Source organism: Mauremys reevesii, linkage group 21, assembly GCF_016161935.1.
Source record: "Mauremys reevesii isolate NIE-2019 linkage group 21, ASM1616193v1, whole genome shotgun sequence".
In the NCBI taxonomy this organism is placed as follows: Eukaryota; Metazoa; Chordata; order Testudines; family Geoemydidae; genus Mauremys; species Mauremys reevesii.
Window position 1 is genome coordinate 4,971,937 of NC_052643.1, and position 19,421 is coordinate 4,991,357.

The 19,421-nt window shown below is 50.6% G+C and overlaps 1 protein-coding gene across 3 annotated transcripts in view; it reads left to right on the top strand.

The window, feature by feature from the left end:
- IGSF21 (immunoglobin superfamily member 21) overlaps window positions 1–19,421 on the top strand; it is a 256,335-nt gene that overhangs the window by 147,889 nt on the left and 89,025 nt on the right. For all 3 annotated transcript variants that reach the window (XM_039509529.1, XM_039509528.1, XM_039509530.1), the window contains exon 3: window positions 4,381–4,502. In XM_039509529.1, coding sequence (XP_039365463.1) covers window positions 4,381–4,502 — 122 coding nt within the window. The remainder of the gene's footprint in view (window positions 1–4,380; window positions 4,503–19,421) is intronic.

Below are 19,421 nucleotides of genomic sequence, written 5' to 3' on the forward strand. Positions count from 1 at the left end.
CAGTGTAAAACGAAGAGGGGCTGTGTTGTTGATGGATGGAATTCACAGCCGCAGGATTTTGACTCAGCAAGCTGCAGCTGAAGTTAAAACCAAACCAAAAAGCAGGACATGGATAATTTTTAGGATGAACTTGAAATGTTTTATGAGCATTTAGTACCCAACCCTATAAGATAAGGATAATCAAATCTCAGGCTTCAGGGCACAGTCGATTGCCTGTAGGGGTCAGGAAGGACGTATCCCCTCCGCTATAGCAATTGGGATTGCTAGCTGCATTATGGGAGATAGATGGGGCTGCCTTCTTCTGAAGCACCCAGGCATGTGCTTGGGCAGAGTCTAAAATGGAATATTACTGCCGCTCTTCTGCCCATTGATCATAAGCATTATCGGTGCATTTATTGACATCCAGAGCATCCTGATCACCTCCTAGCCTCTTCCTCAAATTCCCAACAAGCGTCTCCCTGTGGTTTTAGTCTGTTGCTGCCGTGGTGTAGCAATCCCTTTGCTCTCATGTCTGTAAACTCCTTGTCTGGCGGTCTAGTCATTGCTCCTGCCATTAGGGGCACCGTCGCTTTCGACCCTGATCATTTTTATTCTCCCATCTGAGCTGTGGGCTGGGAGAACAATCACAGGAAAGGGCTGGGAGCCTGGTGTGGGGCAGAGCTGTGTGAATAACTGATTGCTTTGTTCTGAAAAATCAAAACCAAAGATTCGTTTGGGGTTGATCCCCCCCCACAAAATTGTTTTGGAATTTTCAGTGAACCAAAAAGTTGTGGGGTGGGGAGGCGGGAGATTTCATGTCAAAAGAAATGTTTCATTTGACCTAAAACAAAATGTTTCCTTTCATTTTTGAGCTTTTTTTCCTCTCTCTCTCCCCTCTCCCTACTGAAAAGAAATGTTCCGAACTGAATTTTTTCAGGGGGGAGGTTCTGACAAACAATTTGACACAAATCTGCAAAATGTGTTGGTTGAACTAAATCTGCATTTTTGGTGTGTGTGGGGGGGCGGGGAGTTCCAGCCAAAATAGGCTGCCCAGCTCCCGCATTGGACTCTAAATCAACCTGAGCCACTGTCAATCCACTCCAGGAAGTCCTAACCCTCACTGCAAGGCAAACGCTGCCCGGCATCTGAGCTGAATTACAGACCGCAGACCTGCTGCTGTTTGCTATGCAGCCTTTGCACAATTAAGAGAGAAACATATTTGCGATGCAGGCAAAGCCCTTGCTGCAAAATGCCTTGAGGCAGCCTAGCCGGACTCCCAACACTGCTCTGTGGCAGTAGCTTTGTATTGATAATGTCGTTCTCTGTAATGTACATGGCTGACTCCTTCTCCCGTGTATTTGCAAAGTGCTGCTCCTGGATTTTATTGGCTCCGTTTGTGCAAGCAGTTCCCATATACGTCGCTGAATGACTCTGAAATAGCTTCAAGGTGCCAGGAGCGCTTTATTCCCTTAGCACGTTTACTCCTTTGTTTTAAATAGATACGAGCCCGACATGCACAATTTGGATCCTGATCTTGAACAGCGCAGCATCCGGGAGCTGCATGGTGATTTGGCCTGTTTCAGAGATGAACACCTGTTGTGAAGTTCATATCGGGGCTATGGATGCCAAATGGATCGGACCCGAAGCTGGATTCCTGATATTCACAAAGTGTTTGGATCTCGGGTCCTAATTTTCAGATGAGCTCGGTGAGAAATACAAGCTCTAAGGGGAAATGGAAGAGCTAGTGGAAACTTTAGTGTAATTTTAAAGTCTTGCAGTGGACACCCATTAGTGCATCTTACTGAGATGTACAGAAAGGAGCCACATACGAGACAGACCCGCTTTGTGGTTAAAGGACATAGATCCACCTTTTATTCACAGCAGCATTGGGTTCTTGCACCACAAATCTCTCCTTGCCCGTGGAGAGCTAGGGTCCCCATTGCTTGCTGAGCCACAGGACACATGGACTCTCTCTCCCCTACATTTCATCCTTGCCCCTTCCCTCTCCTAACACAAGAACTAGGGGTCACCATATGAAATGAACAGGCAGCAGGTTTAAGACAAACAAAAGGAGATATTTCTTCACACAATGCACAGACAACCTGTGGAACTCTTTGCCAGAGGATGTTGTGAAGACCAAGACTATAACAGGGTTAAAAAAGAACTAGATAAATTCATGCTATTAGCCAAGATGGGCAGGGAGGGTGTCCCTAGCGTCTGTTTGCCAGAGGCTGGGAATGGGCAAAAGGGGATGGATCACGTGATGATTCCCTGCTCTGTTCATTCCCTCTGGGGCACCTGGCACTGGCCACTGTCGGATGACAGGACACTGGGCTGGATGGAGTATTGGTGTGACCCAGTACGGCCGTTCTTACGTTCTCATCGCAGCCGGTGATGTAGGTGGGGTGACAGCCAGTGGGGGCAGTGGCTACAAGGTGAAGAGAAAATCAGGGAGCTCCTTTGTGGTACCCCTCACTCAGGGTAGCATTTTGACCCAGGGCTGCTACTCAAGAGGCATCATCTCCGTCCACACGCAGCCAGGTCCCTTGCAGAGTGTTCAGGGTTCAATTTTTATCAGGAAGCTGCTGAGACAAGCAGTAAAATGCAGCCACAGGGCGGGCTAAGTCATTTCAGTGGCTCTAAGGCGTGTGCTCTTGAGAAGGCTTTGAAAGCCCTGGCCTGTTTCTTACGGCACCAGCACGGCGCAGGCGAGCTCCTGCACCCTCCGGCAGTCTGCAGGAATCGCAGCCCCACTGCCAGACCTCAAAAGCCAACTGTGGGAATAGTGGATCAAAGTTTCTTTCTTTTATCTTATCCTTTCCGCTGGATTATTTTTTGTTCTCTCTCTCTCTCCCATTTACTTTTTTTAAAATTTTGTGCTAATTTGTTTTTGAACAGCCTTAACCACAAAAAGTGTGTGTGTGTGTGTGTGTGTGTGTGTGTGTGTTGGGGGGGGCGTTATAAATCTGGAAGCTTTACAGAGAATGGAGTGGGGTGGGGGGAACGGAGATGACAGGGCAACTTAATCCCCACCTGCCTTATACAATAAGATTCCTTTAACGAGAAAATCAGACCAGCTAGCTGGAGATAGGAGTCAGAGAAAATGAAGCCAGAGAAAAGGCCCCTGCTCTTGTGATGGGATAGCAGGGAGCTTTGCAGAGATAACAGCCTAGCAGATGAGAGTGGGGCATTTTTTTTTTAATCATTTGTGGGGAAAGGAAATAAAAAATTAAAAGTGAACAGAAAAGATGAAGGGGGGGAGACACCTTCAAGATTTTCACCTTTCCTGTCTTCTAGCTAAGGTCCTTATCTAGCTCCTATGGCAAGAGCATCTGAGCCCCTCACAATCTCTAACAGAGTCAGTGTCCCAGCACCCTTGGGTGGCAGAGAAGTGCAGTTATGCCCATACTATGGTGGGCTACTGAGGCCCAGAGAGACTTACCTACAGTCACTCAGGGAGTCTGTGGCTGTGCTGGCAATTGGACTTAGGTATCCTAAAAGTGAGGCTACTACGCTAACCATTGGACCGTCCTTCCTTCTCTGGGAGGAGCTGGGCATTGGGTAGGGCTCAGTAATGGTGGTCTACGGTTTCGGGGGTTGTGTGAGGAGGTAGATTAGTTTGTGTTACGTTTCTGTTCTTGCTAGGTGATTCCATTGGATCTTGGGGTAAGTGACGTGTCTGTCTGTCTGAGGGCACCTGGAGCATTGGATGGGTGCTCTTCTATTGTGATAAACAATTACTGGAGACAGGTCCGGTACCAAACTCCTGGATCTAAACACCCTCAAACTCGGGTCTCTGTCACTGTAACAGGTTGGCCAGCAACTTCTGGATTGGAACCCCTCTAAACTTGGCAGGAGAGTGTGGGTTTGCTGGCTGCTGTGCTTTACTATCAGCGAGGGACGCAGAGGCAGCATGGGGCGGATGGCGTGGGGCTCGCGAGCTATGGGAACTCGCCCCTGGTTGTCTATTTTCTATGTAACTCTCACTGACCAACCGAGGTCACTTCCATTCATTGTGAAGGAGGAAGCTCCAGGTCTGTCTTCACCACCTGGGAAAAGCCCATGGCCCCATGCAGAGCGGTGTGCTGGGGAAACCTCTGTTTTTGTGATGCAGGGATTTGAGCTAGATTGGTCTCTTTGTCCCCAGAGGGATCATGATTAACAAATAAAAAAGCCACCCCTACTTTAGCCTGAAAGCTTGTGCATCAAACGTAGAGACGGAGCCAAATGGGGACGCCAGATCTGAACCCTTCATAAACTCTGAGGGAGTTTGGCTCTGACCTCGGTAGCTTGGACCCATCTCTGAATCAAATGTAAGATGTACGATGCTGCTGCTCTGTCTGCCCATTTAGGGCAAGCCCAGCTATCAAATTCTTATACACGTGTGTGTCCCCTTGGCAGGTAACAGATGGTGGTACCATCAAACAGAAGATCTTCACCTTTGATGCCATGTTCTCCACCAACTACTCGCACATGGAGAATTATCGCAAGAGAGAGGACTTGGTGTACCAGTCAACAGTGCGGTAAGCCATTCCACCTCCACTGAAGAGGGTGCTCTGAACTTCCCTAAGTTATATGAGAGAGCAATTTCAGGGGAGTCTACTGGGTTAAAACATTTGGGGGCGGGGGGAGATTGTGTGTCTTCATCCTGGTCTGAACTGTGCAAACCTACCATGAGGCAAAGCATGCACAGACCACTCATTTTTGGGACAAGTGCGACATATATATTGTACTCTCTGTGATGTATGTACTTTCTTGGCCCAGGGCTGATACTGATACAGACAGCTAACGTCCAGCGAGTGTAGGCTATAATCCAGAGGTGTGGAACAGGAAATAGCTGAATCATTTCCAGAAATAGGTCCGAACTGCTGCCTTCGGACTGAGATCTGGAGAGAGAGGCCTCCAAAGTCTAGGGGGGTTCAGAACCCTAATTCCACCCCAGACAACCTAACAGAGACCCAGCACCCCCTAAATATTGATGCAATACCTGACGCACATTCAGTAGAAGTACCAGAAGTGGGCATTGTCCCAGATACTCAGTACTTGGGTCTAAGTGATTGTCAGAGGTGGGGGCAGGAAGGAATTTTCCCCTAGGTCAGATTGGCAAGAACCATGGGGTCTTTTTGCCTTCCTCTGCAGTGTGGGGTGTGGGTCACTTGCTCAGATCATCTGAGCGTATCTCACTTCATAGAATATCAGGGTTGGAAGGGACCTCAGGAGGTATCTAGTCCAACCCCCTGCTCAAAGCAGGACCAATCCCCAATCAATGCTCCATCATTGCAGGGACCTCAGGCACTGGTGCACCTCGGTCCCTCCTGTTCTCTGCCTGTGGCACACAATTGTTGAGTCTCCTGAGGGCTGCATACTTTGGTCTCATTCTGGTTGTGGGGCGTGAGGTGGGGGTGGCTGGGTGGTGATGGCCTGTGATATGCTAGAGGTCAGACGAGAGGCTCTGGTGTGGTCCCTTCTGGCCTTCAGCTCTATGACTCTGGCCTAGATTCACAAAAGTATTTACATATCTAAACCCCAGACTTACGCACCTATGTCCAGGCTTAGGCACCTAAGTGCCGGGTTTAGGCTCCCACTGCAATTCACAAAACGACCACCAAACCCTGTAGGCTCAGAAATTCACTCAGCGCCTGTGTGTTTGCAGTAAAAGTTCCCTCGGTGCCACTGTTTCTGCCTCTGACCACGTGCACCGCTGCCGCCTTCTAGGCGCCTATCTCCTGGCTTAGCGCCAGAGCAATTTGCACGCCAGGGAAGACAGGCCTAACTCACATGCAAGGTTCTGGGGCCCAATCGGGCAGCTGGGCTGAGGAGACAGGCAAGATCCTGACGGGCAGCAACCTCATCCACGTTGATGCAACCTCCGTGATCGCCCGTGGGCCTCGCCTCTTCCTCACTGGGACAGGTGCCAGGAATCTAGCACTCTCTCCCCCACCCCCCGAAAGATGAACTCTGAGCCCCGCTGCATCTGTGGTGACTCCCAGTGAAATTCTGCCCGCTGCAGAAAGCGGTGGGCTCTGGAGCATTCCAGGTACCATTTCAGAGCCCGAAGGAAGGCATCCAGGCCTGGTCTGGATGCACCTAGGCTTCAACTCCATATTTTGAGGTGTGCAGGGCCATAGATGAACACTTGGACAATTTAATGGGTGGGGCCCCCATATACAGTTGTGGGCTTCCCATAGGTCTAGAGTCAGCCACGGTCTGGATCACCCTGAGGCAGCAGAGGGCCCTCCAGTACCTAAGAGGCCTCGGAGACTGGGATCAAGGTTACATAAAACATTCCTGTGTCTGTCTGAAGTCTGAGATGGGCCATTCCATTCTCCAGCAAAGTTCCGTTCTGTTTGTTGCGTGTCCCCAAGGCCATGACCTCAGTGTGAACTCCACCCTCTGAGGCCCGGGGTGGAATCTCATGAGTTTGTGTTGGCCTCCTGGGGCCCGATTCTTCACTGCCCAGCCCCTTGCACGGTCACTTACAGCAGTGCCCCGGGGCTGGAATGTTACTGGGTCTGAACGGTAGCATTCTGCACTCAGGCGGCCCTGGTGCCGGGAATTGGAGGCTCATATCCAGGGGATCTCCTCTCTGGAGCCCATGTCGAGCATGTTAATGTCTCCAAGGACTGCAACTGAAATCAGGACGCTCAGTCACTCTGACCTTTTCTGTGCCCGTTCCACTGTCATCGCCTGGAGAACCCTTAAGGAAGAGGCATACTGGAAGCGCAAAGCATGGCCAACGAGCCAACCATGCGTTGTAAATCATGATGTTCATCCTCATGACAAAGACTGTGATGAGCGGGAGCGAGAATGTCACCTGTTCTCTACCCCCTTGCCAGTTCCGTTGTGGCACCTCCCATCTTTCTCTGCATTGTCTCTCCTGACCCAGTTCTGAGTATCTGCCGATCTTTGCAAAGGCTGATTGGAAACGTGGATGCTAGGACTTTGTCTCACGACAGCTGAAAGTCTGCGAGGCTGCTTTTTAGCGAAACGAGAGCAGCTGCTTTTGAGGGACATGTCAAATGTTGGTACATTGGTTCTTTCCTACCTGCGCTCATCCAAAGAGCAGGGGGGAGGGAGGCGTTGGAGAGGAAGAAAGCTTTTAAACTAAAATTAAGAGAAGGGAGAGGGGGGAGGAAGCCAACAACCCAACCATTATATGAAGAGGAATCAAGTTGGAGGCAAGGGCTGCTGGTGCTTTTGCTAGACTGGCGGCAGGACGTCAGGGATAAGAACGCCACATTTACATATAAATGAAGATATTTACAAATTAATGCATTTCAAGCAAGAGAAAAATCCCGGCATCACAGCTGTCAACGCTTCATCTCCTCTTGCAGTGGGAGAGGGAGAGAACGAGGCGAGGAAGATTACCAGAACGCATGACAGCAGGAACGGTGCAATTTTCAGAGGCAAGATGTGGGGGAGAACGGTGCGTACTCTGATAGCTTCTCCCTGCCCGTAGCCCTTTGGGGCAGGAAACCCAGGGCCATTTAAAGGCGGAAAAAGCATCCAGTATAGCCTGAGCATCTCCCTGGAAATTAGCAATGGCTTGAGGAGCTTGGTACCCTAACCACCTGTAATGTAGATAGAATCCCCATCCTTCCTGCATAAAATTGTCCAAAGAGCTCCGCCTGATTGTTTCTCCTTTGCCTGTTTGTCCTGTATTTTCAGGTAGCCTTTTGTGTCCGGAGCTGCTGCGTGACTTAGTTATGATGACCTAGGCTAGATCCTCAGGGGCTGTCAATTGGCATAGCTCCATGGGCTTCCAGGGACAGCTGGTTGAACATGCTCAAAAGCACCTACGTGATTTAAGAGTCATGCCAGGTTTACATGACAAGATTTTGTTGGCATAGCTGTGTTGGTCAGGGGTGTAAAAAGCTCACCCCCGCCCCTAGCTGACAAGCTATGCTGGCAAAAACCAAACAGCGTATCTGCAGCTATGCCAGCAGAAGAGGGCTTCTGTTGGTGTTCCTGTGCCAGCAGAAAAGCTCCTGTTGACATCAGCTGCGTCTACACTAGGGTCCTCCACCAGCGCAGCTATACCAGCAAGGCGTTTGTACTGTCGACAAGGCCCAAGTCCCATTTTGAAAAGTGGCACAGGCACTTAGGAGCCTAAAAGACTCATTAAAAGTCAATGGGACTTAGTGCTCCTAAGTCACTTAGGTGCTTTTGGAAATTTTGCCCAGAATCTGTGTCAATGCCTAGAGAGCGGTAACTGTGATCAGGGCTACGTGCCACATGTACAGTCCCTGATCTGAAGAGCTTTCAGGCTAAACAGACGAGATAGACAGGGAATAGGAGGGGGAAACTGAGGCAGGAAGTGACTTGCTCCAGGTCAGTGGCAGGTCAGGGATAGAACCCTGGGCATTCTGAGTCCAGGCCAGGACCCTACCCACTAGGCCATGCTGCCTTGTCAAACCATTTTTAAATTAGTCACAGATAATTATTTTAATTACTCATTGTAGCATGAGACGCCCTGTTTTGTCTCCATCCCAAAATGCACCGGTGCCTTTTTTCCTAAGCCAGGGCAGCTACGTGGTAACCGATCCCTATTCATAACTCACCCCACATAGACCTGAATCATTTGGTCGGCCTGACCTGTCCCTTCGATTCTCACAAACGTTCTTCCGTTGATAAGGTGACTGCTGAATTGCTCACAGTACTGTACTTTCAATGTGATCCCATTAGGGCTTTATATAGCACTAGGGACGCTGCGGCCATGTGGCTGATAGATTCTCTCCCGTCTCCCCCCACCCCACCGCTCGTGCACGCACGCTCGCACACTCAGCAGTTAGTGTTCCAGATAATGTTTCTGCACAGGGAAGGTACCGTGCGACAGACTGTTGACAATTAAAGCCTCTTGCTCAGCAGTTTGTTAGGACCCTAGCAGCCATTCCCCGGAGAGAGCGGCACCTGCACGGGCCTCACCGTTTAAAAAGAGCTTTGCTTTTCGATTTGTACTGCTCCGTCCTTGCTGGAGAATGGAAGTGCTTTTTCCAGGAGGGAGAGGAAAGTGTTGGGAGGCCAGGCCAGGCCACCTAATTGCCTGCTGAATGGAAACAAAATCCCCTAAATTCGCCTGCTCTGGTTACATCAATTTCACATCAATTCCCCAAATACTGAAAAGAAATTATTTCTTCCTAATGCGCCTCTTTCTTTTTGGCGTCCTTTTTCTCTCTCTCGTTTGGCCCCCTTTCCAGCCGCCTGCACTTAGGATGGAAGAATCCCATGCACTGCTACAGACTAGGGACCGAATGGCTGGGCAGCAGTTCTGCAGAAAAGGACCTAGGGGTTACGGGTGGGAAAAGCTGAATAGTCAACAGTGTGGCATTTTGGGTTGTATAACTAGGCATTTCCAGCAGATCGAGGACGTGATCATTCCCCTCTTCAGCACTGGTGAGGCCCTCATCTCTGGAGTACTGTGTCAGTTTTGGGCCCCCACACTACAAGAAGGATAATGGAGGAGAGAGAGAGCGGAGGCGCAAAAAAAAAAAAAGGCTGGAGGGGCACAGCACATGACTGAGAGAGGAGGAGGGAACTGGGATTGTTTAGTCTGGACATTAGGAAAAACTTTTTCACTAGGGGGGTGTGGAACTATGATTCTATGATTTTACTTCTTCCTCGTTTCTTTCTTTCTCTCCCTCCGCCTCTTTATATCTCCCCTTTAGCAGCCAACCTTTTCACTACGCTGTCTCCTCTTTCTTTCTTTCTTTTCTTTTTCTCCTGCATCCCTTGCCCTTTCTTGTTCACTCCTTGCTGAGAGTCATTTTCTTTGTAACACACTCATAAAAGGAGAGAGGAGCCGCTAATTAATTACCTCTCGCTTGTTTCCCTATTTTTAAAGCCTGGCCTTGGACTCCTAATCAGACACTATTGTGTTTTTCAGCTCTGCTTGATTTTTGTGCGCAGTGTCCTCTTCCAGGGGATTGTGGGAAATATAGACAAAATCCTGGGGCTCTGGAGCTGCTCCTTCCGCTCTGCCTTCGCCTGAGCGCGGGGGCTCTGGTCTGTCCATGCCATTAGTGTCCTTCGCCTGCAGGCCAGGACCCCCCTAGTTAAGCTGTTCTGGGGGTGCACTCTGATGTAGGGCCCTTCCAAGTTCCAGCCTGGCGGATGGTAGGCACCAGGATGTCCTCCGCCTCTGTGATGAAGTGGGAATGTTCTTGCTGTGTTATGTGAATGCTGAGTGGGGAGTATTGACCTGGGAAGGTTGCAGGGGAGTTTGGGATGGCCGGCATTGGGGAAGGGAGCATACCTGAGACCCCAGGAGGGGGGTTGCAGGCCAGGTGACACCTCTGCCCGGAAACTGGACAAAGGATACAAAGGCTGGGGGAGGAGCTAGGGGGAGGCTGAGTGAGAGGCTGGAGGGAGTTTCAGTTTGGAGCTGGCTGGGAAAGAGAGGGGTGACCCGACCAACAGGGCTGTGGCCTCCCTGAGGCCCCCAGATGGACCTAACTAAAGGGGGTCCTGTTGTCTGTACCAGCAAGACCTGTTCTGGACTGTGTTCCTGTCGTCTAAATAAACCTCTGTTTTACTGGCTGGCTCAGAATCAAAATCGCAGGAAGCCGGGGGTGCAGGGCCTTGACTCCCCCACACTCCGTGGCAGCCTCCACCTCCCCCCATGGGCTCCAGGCTCAGCTGCAGCCTTGACATTTGGAATCTTTTCCTGTCCAAGGCTCCATGTGTGACCACCACCGTCCTGGCCCGCACCAGGGATCTGCAGAGCTAACCCCGTGAGTCTCTGTAGCTTGAGCTGAAGAATCTGTAGCGGGGCTGGCGCAGACTCCCATCCTGTGTGGATCAGGCACGGATTAGGACACACAACACGCTCACTAATGAGTTGCGAGCTGTCTCTGGACAAGCCACTGCGTGTGTAACGGCCACCGCTACAGAGGGAACCAAGGACCACCGGAGCGAGGAGCGTGCAGCCGTCGCTTGAGCTAAAGAGCCGGGCTCCTTTCCTGCAGCTGTAACAGACTCGTGTCCCTGGTTACTGGGCCCAAAGGGGGATGCACTGACCAGGGGGATGCACTGGCAGCACAGACTCCTGGCAAGCAGCCCCATTCTCGCACTGGCCTGTCTGCAGGTGACTCGCCTTGCAAAGCAGCGTTGCTGGGGTTGACTCAGCTGTCGCGTCCCAATAATGCGTTGAGCTCCAAATGCAAAGCCCTTGAGACTCAATAGGTGAGACTGAGCTTCCCTGCGCCTGTCGGCACTGCACCCCTATCTGACTAAACTCCCCGAGTCCTGTCCCAGCATGAACGGGGCTCGGTGGGAAACCTGGGATGGATTCTCTGGGAACCCTGGTTCTTTAAAAGCTGGTGGCGTCTAGGGTGACCAGATGTCCCGATTGTATAGGGACAGTCCCGATTCTGGGGGCTTTTTCTTATATAGGCTCCTATTACTCTCCACCTCCTGTCCTGATTTTTTTTACAGTTGCTATCTGGCCACCCTAGTGGGGTCATTACCCGGATCACTGTTCTCCTTCCCAGTCAGGCAGGAGCTGCCAGGAGCAAAGGCTTCTGGGTACATAGGAGCATACATGGAAGGGGGAAGTAAAAGGAGTATGCCCGGATTTCCAGTCCTAAAAAAAAATCCCTCCTGTGATATCAAATATAGCTTGCCTGGAGCAGGCGTCCATATCTCATACACCGAACAGAGCTGGGCTGGATGGCGGGGGGGTGGGAAAACCTGGACACTCTGCCTAGTGGTGCTGGTCATTCAGAGAGGGGGGAGGGGGAGGTGAACTTTGCCAAACTGTTTGGGCTCCAGCTAGACTCCACTCAATGCAGCTGTGATGAGCCCTGGATCTAATTACCTGATCGTTAACAACAAGAGGGCTCAGTCTTGTCCTTGGAGGCTGTGTCCATCCCATAATTTGGGGATGGAGCTGCGGGAGGTGAATTTACCTAAACTATTGTCAAAAATAGACTGAGGAAACGAGGCCAAAAATAAATAAATTAATTAAATTAAATAAAGGCAGAAAAGCTCAACTTTGCTTCTCTTCTGAGCAAGAAATCACTTCGAGGCCTGTCACCTTTATTACTAATTACACGCTTGCTTTATGGCCAGCGTTATAAAAACAAAACCAGGGCCTGAAAAATGTCAGGGGGAGACTTAAATTAAGTTTAAAAAGGCCAGGATAAAGTATTTAGTTTTGCAATATTTCTTAAAATTAGAATTGGCTAAACGTATTTCAACTCTTGTTTTCTGCATGCTAGGTAATAAAACACTCCTGTATCCTCAGGAATGTATTGTTGCTTCCCCAAGGGTGACTGCTGCTGGTTACTTAAACATGTGATTTTATTTGCGTGTCTGTGGGGCGGGGGGGTGTAGACAAGGTGGATGAGGTAATATTTTTTATTGGACCAACTTCTTAAGGTCAGGAGACAACCTTTCGAGCTACACAGAGCTCTTCTCCAGGTCTGGGAAAGGTACTCAGAGTATCACAACAGATTGTTTAGCATGAGTAATTAGCACATATTCCAAGGGACCATTCAGGGTGAAGTGGCCCATTAACACTCCTGCAGTCGTAGGACAAGAAGGGGGGGTTAGTGGGTTACAGATTATCCTAATAATCCATAAATCCAGTGTCTTGATTAAGACCATGATTTTGAGTGTTATGAGCCTCCCGGGCTCGTCTTTTGGAGGTGCTGTGGAGGTTCCCATTGAGGACGAGGACTGAGAGGTCAGATATTGAGTGATTGTTTTGTGAAGAGTGTTCGCCCCAAAGTGATACAGTGTTTTTGTCTTATCATTTTCCTGTGTGAGTTTGTTTGAGAGCGTAGTGATTGTCTGGTTTCATCCACATAGTTGTTGTTGGGGCATTGAGGTCTCTGGATAAGATACTCCACATGTTGTGATAGGCATGTGTCCATGTGATAGCCATGGAGCTTCAAAGGTGTGTTGTGGGGGGAGTTATCTCAGCAATGGAGATATGCCTGCAGGTTTAGCATCTGGTGTTCCAGCAGGGTCTGGTGCCACTTTGAGTTGGTGTGTCCTAGTCTGTGGGGAGTTTGCTTCCAATGATGAGGTTGGGGGGTTGTTTGAAGGCCAGAAGAGGGGGTTCAGGAAAGATTGCTTTCAGGATCTGGTCCCCGTTGAGTTTGGGTTGTAATTATTCAATGATACTCCAGAGGGGCTCCAGTGTGGAGTGGTAGGTGACAACGAGGGGTGTGTGGTCTGTGGGGTTTCTTTCTACATTGAAGCGGGTTCTGTCAGGGTCTTCGGGTGGCCCATTCTACAATGTGACACACTTCTCTGGTGGAGTGTCCTTGTTTGGTGAATAAAAGATATTCTCTCCTTCACCTTGTTTCTGTAATATCCTGGGACCAACTCAGCTACAACACCACTGCAGACAACAATGGAACATGTCTGCGGATGCATTCTTGTGCATCTGTGCTCATATGCAGAGCTGTGTTCATGTGTGTGGGCCCGTTTGTGTGGGCATTCTTGGGTGCATTGCTCGCACATGTATGTGTGAGCACCCATGTTGGTAGGGGTGCTTTTGTGAGCGCACCCACACACACACATGGGCATTCTTGTGTGAATGCAGGCACGTGTGTGTGCCCATGCATGTATTCGTGTGCACACACGTGTGCATACACACATGCCTTGTTTTCAGCTAGCTGCCCGGGGACCTGGCTAATACCCAGAAGCAGGTGTGCTGGAAGAGGGTGCTGCCTGGGGGCTAAACCTGAATGTAGAGAAAGGAGTTGGCAGAATGAGAGGCACTCGGGGAGCTCCCTTTGGGACTGGCCTCAGTTTCTTGTTAGTTGTAACGTGCTTGGGACTAGATCGCCCCTTGGGTTGCTTCTCCCCAGCATGTCCGGGGGGTGCCAACCATCCCACAGCCGTGCTCCTTCTCCCTGCTCTGGTGGATTCACTATGCTAAAGGAAGGGGAAGCTGGGAGAGGAATGGTCTCTGGAGCAGAGCAGAGAAGCTCAGCTTTGTTCACAAGGCAGGTCGACGGCCCCTGGCCACAGCTCAGCCCTCAGAATGTTGCAGGGCCAGGCCCAGTGGCTGGGAACGTCTGCACAGCAGCCGCGATTCCAGCCCACCGGACGGAGTGGCAGCAGTGCCCGAGGACTGGGGCAGCTTCGGGTTTGTTTTTCCCAACCCATTCCTTGGGCTTTAAGTGGGACCTGAAAATCCCAGTGCTCAGCACAGGACTATTGGACGGTGTTCAGCATACACTGGTCGGGAGGGACGACCGCAGCTTGCTTGGGTTGCCTGGCTGGCAAAGAGGCCAGTGAAAGACTCTTCACTGTGGAGGAGGCTGGGTGAGGCTCTCAAGGAAGGAATAGGGTTAAGGTTAGATCTGCACTGCACTAGAGGCTGGCTGAGGGTCTGGAGTGGGTAGGGATCTATGTTAAAGAGCAAAAAGTATGCTAGTTCGGCCACCTCACCCAGGGGCGTGCCCCAGTCTGTATTCCCCTGTTTCCTGGATAGGGTGACCAGATGTCCCAATTTTATAGGGACAGTCCCGATTTTGGGGTCTTTTTCTTATATAGCCTATTACCCCCCCACCCCCACCCTCTGTCCCGATTTTTCACATTTACTGACTGATCACCCTAGTCCTGGATGCACAGTGCCAGATGCAAGCACTCCTCTACCTGGATCGCCTCCCACTTAAATACACTTACCACTGGCATTGACGAGCCGGCCAAGCAGGAATTTTAATGGAGCACATGGGCAGAGCCAGCTCCAGGCACCAGCGGAGCAAGCTGGTGCTTGGGGCAGCCAAGGGGAGGGGGTGTCACGTCCAGACCTTCAGTGGCAATTCGGCAGCGGGTCCCTCGCGATCGCAGCTTTTTTTTTCGCAGCTTGGGGCGGCAAAACCCTGGAGCCGGCCCTGCGCATGGGTCCCTGCCGGCAATACATTATGCCCAGCCCATGTGGCAGCAGTGAAGTGGTTAATATACCATGACAACTCCAGCATCACCCTGGTTAATGTGGAAGCTGTGATCTCAAAAGAAATGCACCAAGAAATCTGTTTTTTCCTCCCATAGTTTAGGATTTTGGTTTCCTGAGTAGTGTGTGTTCTGCTCATCTGCTGGTTTGATTGCTGTAGAATTTTCTGACATGACTAATTATTGTTTTGAGAGTGTTTTTGAGGCTTTACTAATTGATTACACATTCCCTGACTTGACAGATTTTTTTTTTCCTGAATGCAAATGGGGTTTGGTTACCAAACCATTGTCTTTTTACTTTGCTCTATATTTAGTCCCTGTTTTACACAGCGATACAGGATAGAGAGAACCAGCGGGAGCTAGCCATTAAAGCAGAATGCCTGGGTTTTGTCCTGACTCTGCCACGGACTTGCTGTGTTGTCTGGGACAAATTGCTTACGTCCACATTTTCAGACCAATTCAGATTGAAAATAAGGCATGTATTTTTAACAGTGAGGCTGATTAACCCTTGGGATAGCTTACCAAGAGGTGCGGTGGGGTTTCCATCGCTGGCAGTGTGTAAATCAAGAGCAGAGGTTTTTCCAAAAGATCTGCTCTAGTTCAAACAGGTATTGATTCCAGGAAGTCCTATGGTCTGTGTTATACAGGTCGGACTAAGATGATCAGCGGGGTTCCTTCTGGCTTTAGGATCTATGAAAGCAAAGCCGCTAAAGTTAGGCACAAATCTATATTTAGCCACCTCGGAAAGTGACGTGAAATTGATGCTGCGATAGGAGAGGCAGAGGCCCAGCGGCTCGGAAGTTATCTTGGAGTGGTGAACTGATCTGTGCGGAACTGAAGGAGTTGCAAAAATGCACTGAATTATCCTGTACAAAACAGGCCGTGAGATGTTCCAGTCCAGGGCACGTTGCAGCTCAGAGACATCTGGGGGCAGTGGATTCTGGCCAGTGCATCAGAGTTTGGAGGAAGAAGGGAAATGGCAGAGAGCAGTGACAGGCCAGGAGAGCTTTCTGAAATGCCTCACTAATTCTCCGTCTCCCATGTGGGCCTATTTTGCTAGGGGTGAGCACACAAATCCCCATCCCCAACCATCTATCCCTTCCTACCTAGGAAAATAGGAGATGCCAGCTAAGAGCTGCTTCTGGCAGTGACTGTCATGCCATCCTCTTAGCTAGCGGAGTAAAGCTTTATCATGGGCACTGCAGGAGGAAGATTCCTGCTCATCCCAGCGTGTGCTCTCAGCTCATGCCCTCAAGCATAACTTCTCCTTCTATCGTAGTCTTTCAGGTACAGAGAGAGCCTGGGTGTTTCCCAAGCTGCCAGTTACAGAAAGGTATTTAAAAGCTTAGCCCGGGGGCGCCCGGGGCTAATTATACACTCTGGGCAGGGAACCCTCTTCACGGCCACACGCGTTTCTCACGCAATGAAACAGGGTCCCTCATGGCTGAGATGCAGGCCATTTACCAAGCAGGCTGGGATGCTTTCAGCATCGTGACGACAGTGGAACCAATGGCCAAGAATCATAGAATCTCAGGGTTGGAAGGGACCCCAAGAGGTCATCTAACCCAACCCCCTGCTCAAAGCAGGACCAATCCCCTGAGAAGAGGAGGGACGGAAAAACCAAAGAGAAGGGATGGAAAGTGCCTAGCACAGGCAGTTTTCATACTGGGGTCCTCTCTTGAACCCCACGCCCTGCATTTCCTCTAGACTGACATGCTGTCTCTCCAGTGACTCCTCCTGGCCCATCCACACCAGCTCCCATCCAGAACTGGAACCACTGCAGCGCAAGGCTCCCTTCCTGCGCCCCCCTCCGCCGAGCCACAGCCAGCGGAAAGCAAAGGAGTGAATTCAAGTCCCCATTGCTGCCCATATTACATAGAAATACAAATTCCCCAGCTCCAGAGCTGTCAACGCTGCATCTCTCTCCACCAGAAGAAACTTCACTTGGCAATCTCTCTCGCCTGCTCTCTGTGTATATTGTAGAACTAATAGACTTTGCAGCCAGAAAATTCACTGGCTCAATACTAAGCACTTAAAAGCATCCGTAATTGTCAGCATGGCTTGTGCAAATTGTCTGAATTACCGTGGAACAGAGGTTGTTTGTGGTAAAACTAGTTTCACGCATTTGCCTTTTTCAGAGGCAAACAGCAACATTCCTCCGTCACAGTGAAATATTACCAGTTTTCGTAGGGTGTTAAAGAGCCCATTTTCTGAATCACCGCCCCCCCTAAAAACCTGGATCCTTCGGCTGCGTGACAATTTTGGCAGGATCATTTGTCGGCCCGGCTCGAATGGAACACAGGAGTGCAAGGTTCCTGTATGGTGGTTATTATTTATATGGTGCCTGCCCTGTGCTAGGTCCCTGCGCTGAGAAGCTTGTCAGGCTCAATAGACGAGGTACAGAAGAAGGATGGAGCATAGAATATATCCAAAGCCTTGTGGGGCGCGTGGCACAATAGATCTAAATGATGCAGCGGGGTCCTGTGATTTATGCGACAGAGCTGCGCTGAATTCTGCAGCAAGTTTAGGTTTCGCAGCAAATGGCAACTGGTGGGGAGACGAGAATTCTGCATGGCACAAGAGCTGTGCCCATGGGGAAGGGGCCTGCAATACAGAGCTCAGAAGCCCGGCTGGAGTGGCTCCATGCTTTAATGTCTTAGGAGCTGTGCAGCGGAGAAAGGTGCCAGCCATGCAGAACTCTTAAGCCCTGCAGGGATAAACTCTTAAGTTCTGTGTGGCAGGGGGATGCACCAGCTATGCTGCATGGCCCAGCGAAGCCCCAAAGCCCCCTGGCACAGCTGTTGTGCGGTTTAGGAGCTACGCTACCATCTCCTCCTGACAGCCTCCACACAAATAGTTTTTTAGCCTCTTTTGCCACCCTTACAGAAGTCTGCTCTTTGCAACCCACGCTCCCCCTGCCATAGTGCCCCCACCCCCGCAGAGCTCCCCCAGTGGCCGGTGGACAAGCTACGCTCGCAGGAGAAATAGTCACTTGTTTGGATTCATTCGGCCAAAGCAGAGATTTATGCTGCATCTTCACAAAAAAGGTAAACTAAACAGCCCATAATCGCATTATGCACAGACCTGCGGCTGCAACGGCATGCAAATGACTAAGCCGTGGCGCTCGGTACGTGCTTTGTTCGTTCCGTGGGTGTCTGTGTGACTGATGTTGCGTTTTTTTTTCAGGCGGGTTGTTTTGCAGGGTCCTGACGCCCTGTGAGTTTGCAAAGCCCGTACTGTGTTTACATCTGTTCTAAGGAAAGAACAAGCCAGCCTCAAATTAGAAAAGCTAATCACATTTTTGGTCCACGTTTTCCCTGCCTGTGTTGATGTTCAGGAGGGCATGGGGGCTCCGTAGTGTACTTCCGACACGCGCAGTTGTTAATACGTCAGTGACGTGGCTTGAAATGAACGGCCACCAATCAGGTTGCTCCATCTGCCGTACTCCCCCCCCACTGCACCCCCACCCCGATTCCCTTTAATAAGATGATGGTCTCTAGACCTGTTTGCAGTGGCTCTGCAATGGGGCACGCTTCCTGGTTGATGATGCAAATGCCATTTGCAGCTGACTGATGTTATATTGGATTCTGAGCTCTTTGGGGCAGGGACCCTGGACTAGATTCTCTCCTGGTACAAGCTCAATCAGCATAGGACAGGGGGAAGCCTCGGCCCCAGTAGCTGGTCTAAGCTTAGCTCACTCTCCAACATCCCTCCTATGCCGGGAGGGTTCGACGCTTCCAGCACAAGACCCAGCTGCAGCCAATATGGGCCTTGCCCTCCGATAGTGGAATCCTCTGCTGACCGCTTGCAGCCAGATTACGGCCCCTTTGCATCACCAGCATTAGTGATCTTGTCCAGCATCTAGCAACAATGGGGCCTTGATCCTGCCTGAGGACGGGAAGGCGCTGACATCGTATACACAAATCCTAAACACAGCGGCAGTCACGTTACCGAACGGCGGTGCAACGCATAGCGAATGCTGCCACGGCGATGGTACGTCAGTCAGGCAAAAGGCCAAATGTAACCATTTTAACGACAGCCATGCTAGCGCTGGTTTGGCGGTCTGATTCTAACGCCCGACAGTGGTAGCAGATAGCCATGGTTTCCAACAGCCATATGCACCGTCGGACAAGCCCGTAGAAACTGAGTTTAGTATGCCCCAAATAGACATTAAAGCTTTACCCCACTGGGCTGCGATGTTCCTGTGAGCTAGCTGCCTTCTGCACCCCAGAGCAGGCTCCAATATAGAGAGCTGCACGGGGCAGGCGTGGAACTGTCAAAGCCTTGGTATGGTACACACGAAGGCTGCTTAGCCAGAGGAGACTGCCAAGGCTCTGAAGGAAGGTTTCTAAACCCCTTGCACCGGCGGTTAAAGATAAAAACGGCAGACGCGCAGTAGCCCGGGGCAGCTGCTCTGACTCCATCTGTGTTCCTTCATGCTGCCGCTCTGTTTTCTCAAATTGTAGTGTGATCAGAGGCGGTGGCAGCAGCAGCAGCAGCAGGTGACTTCTGAAGATGGGTAGAGCGAACCT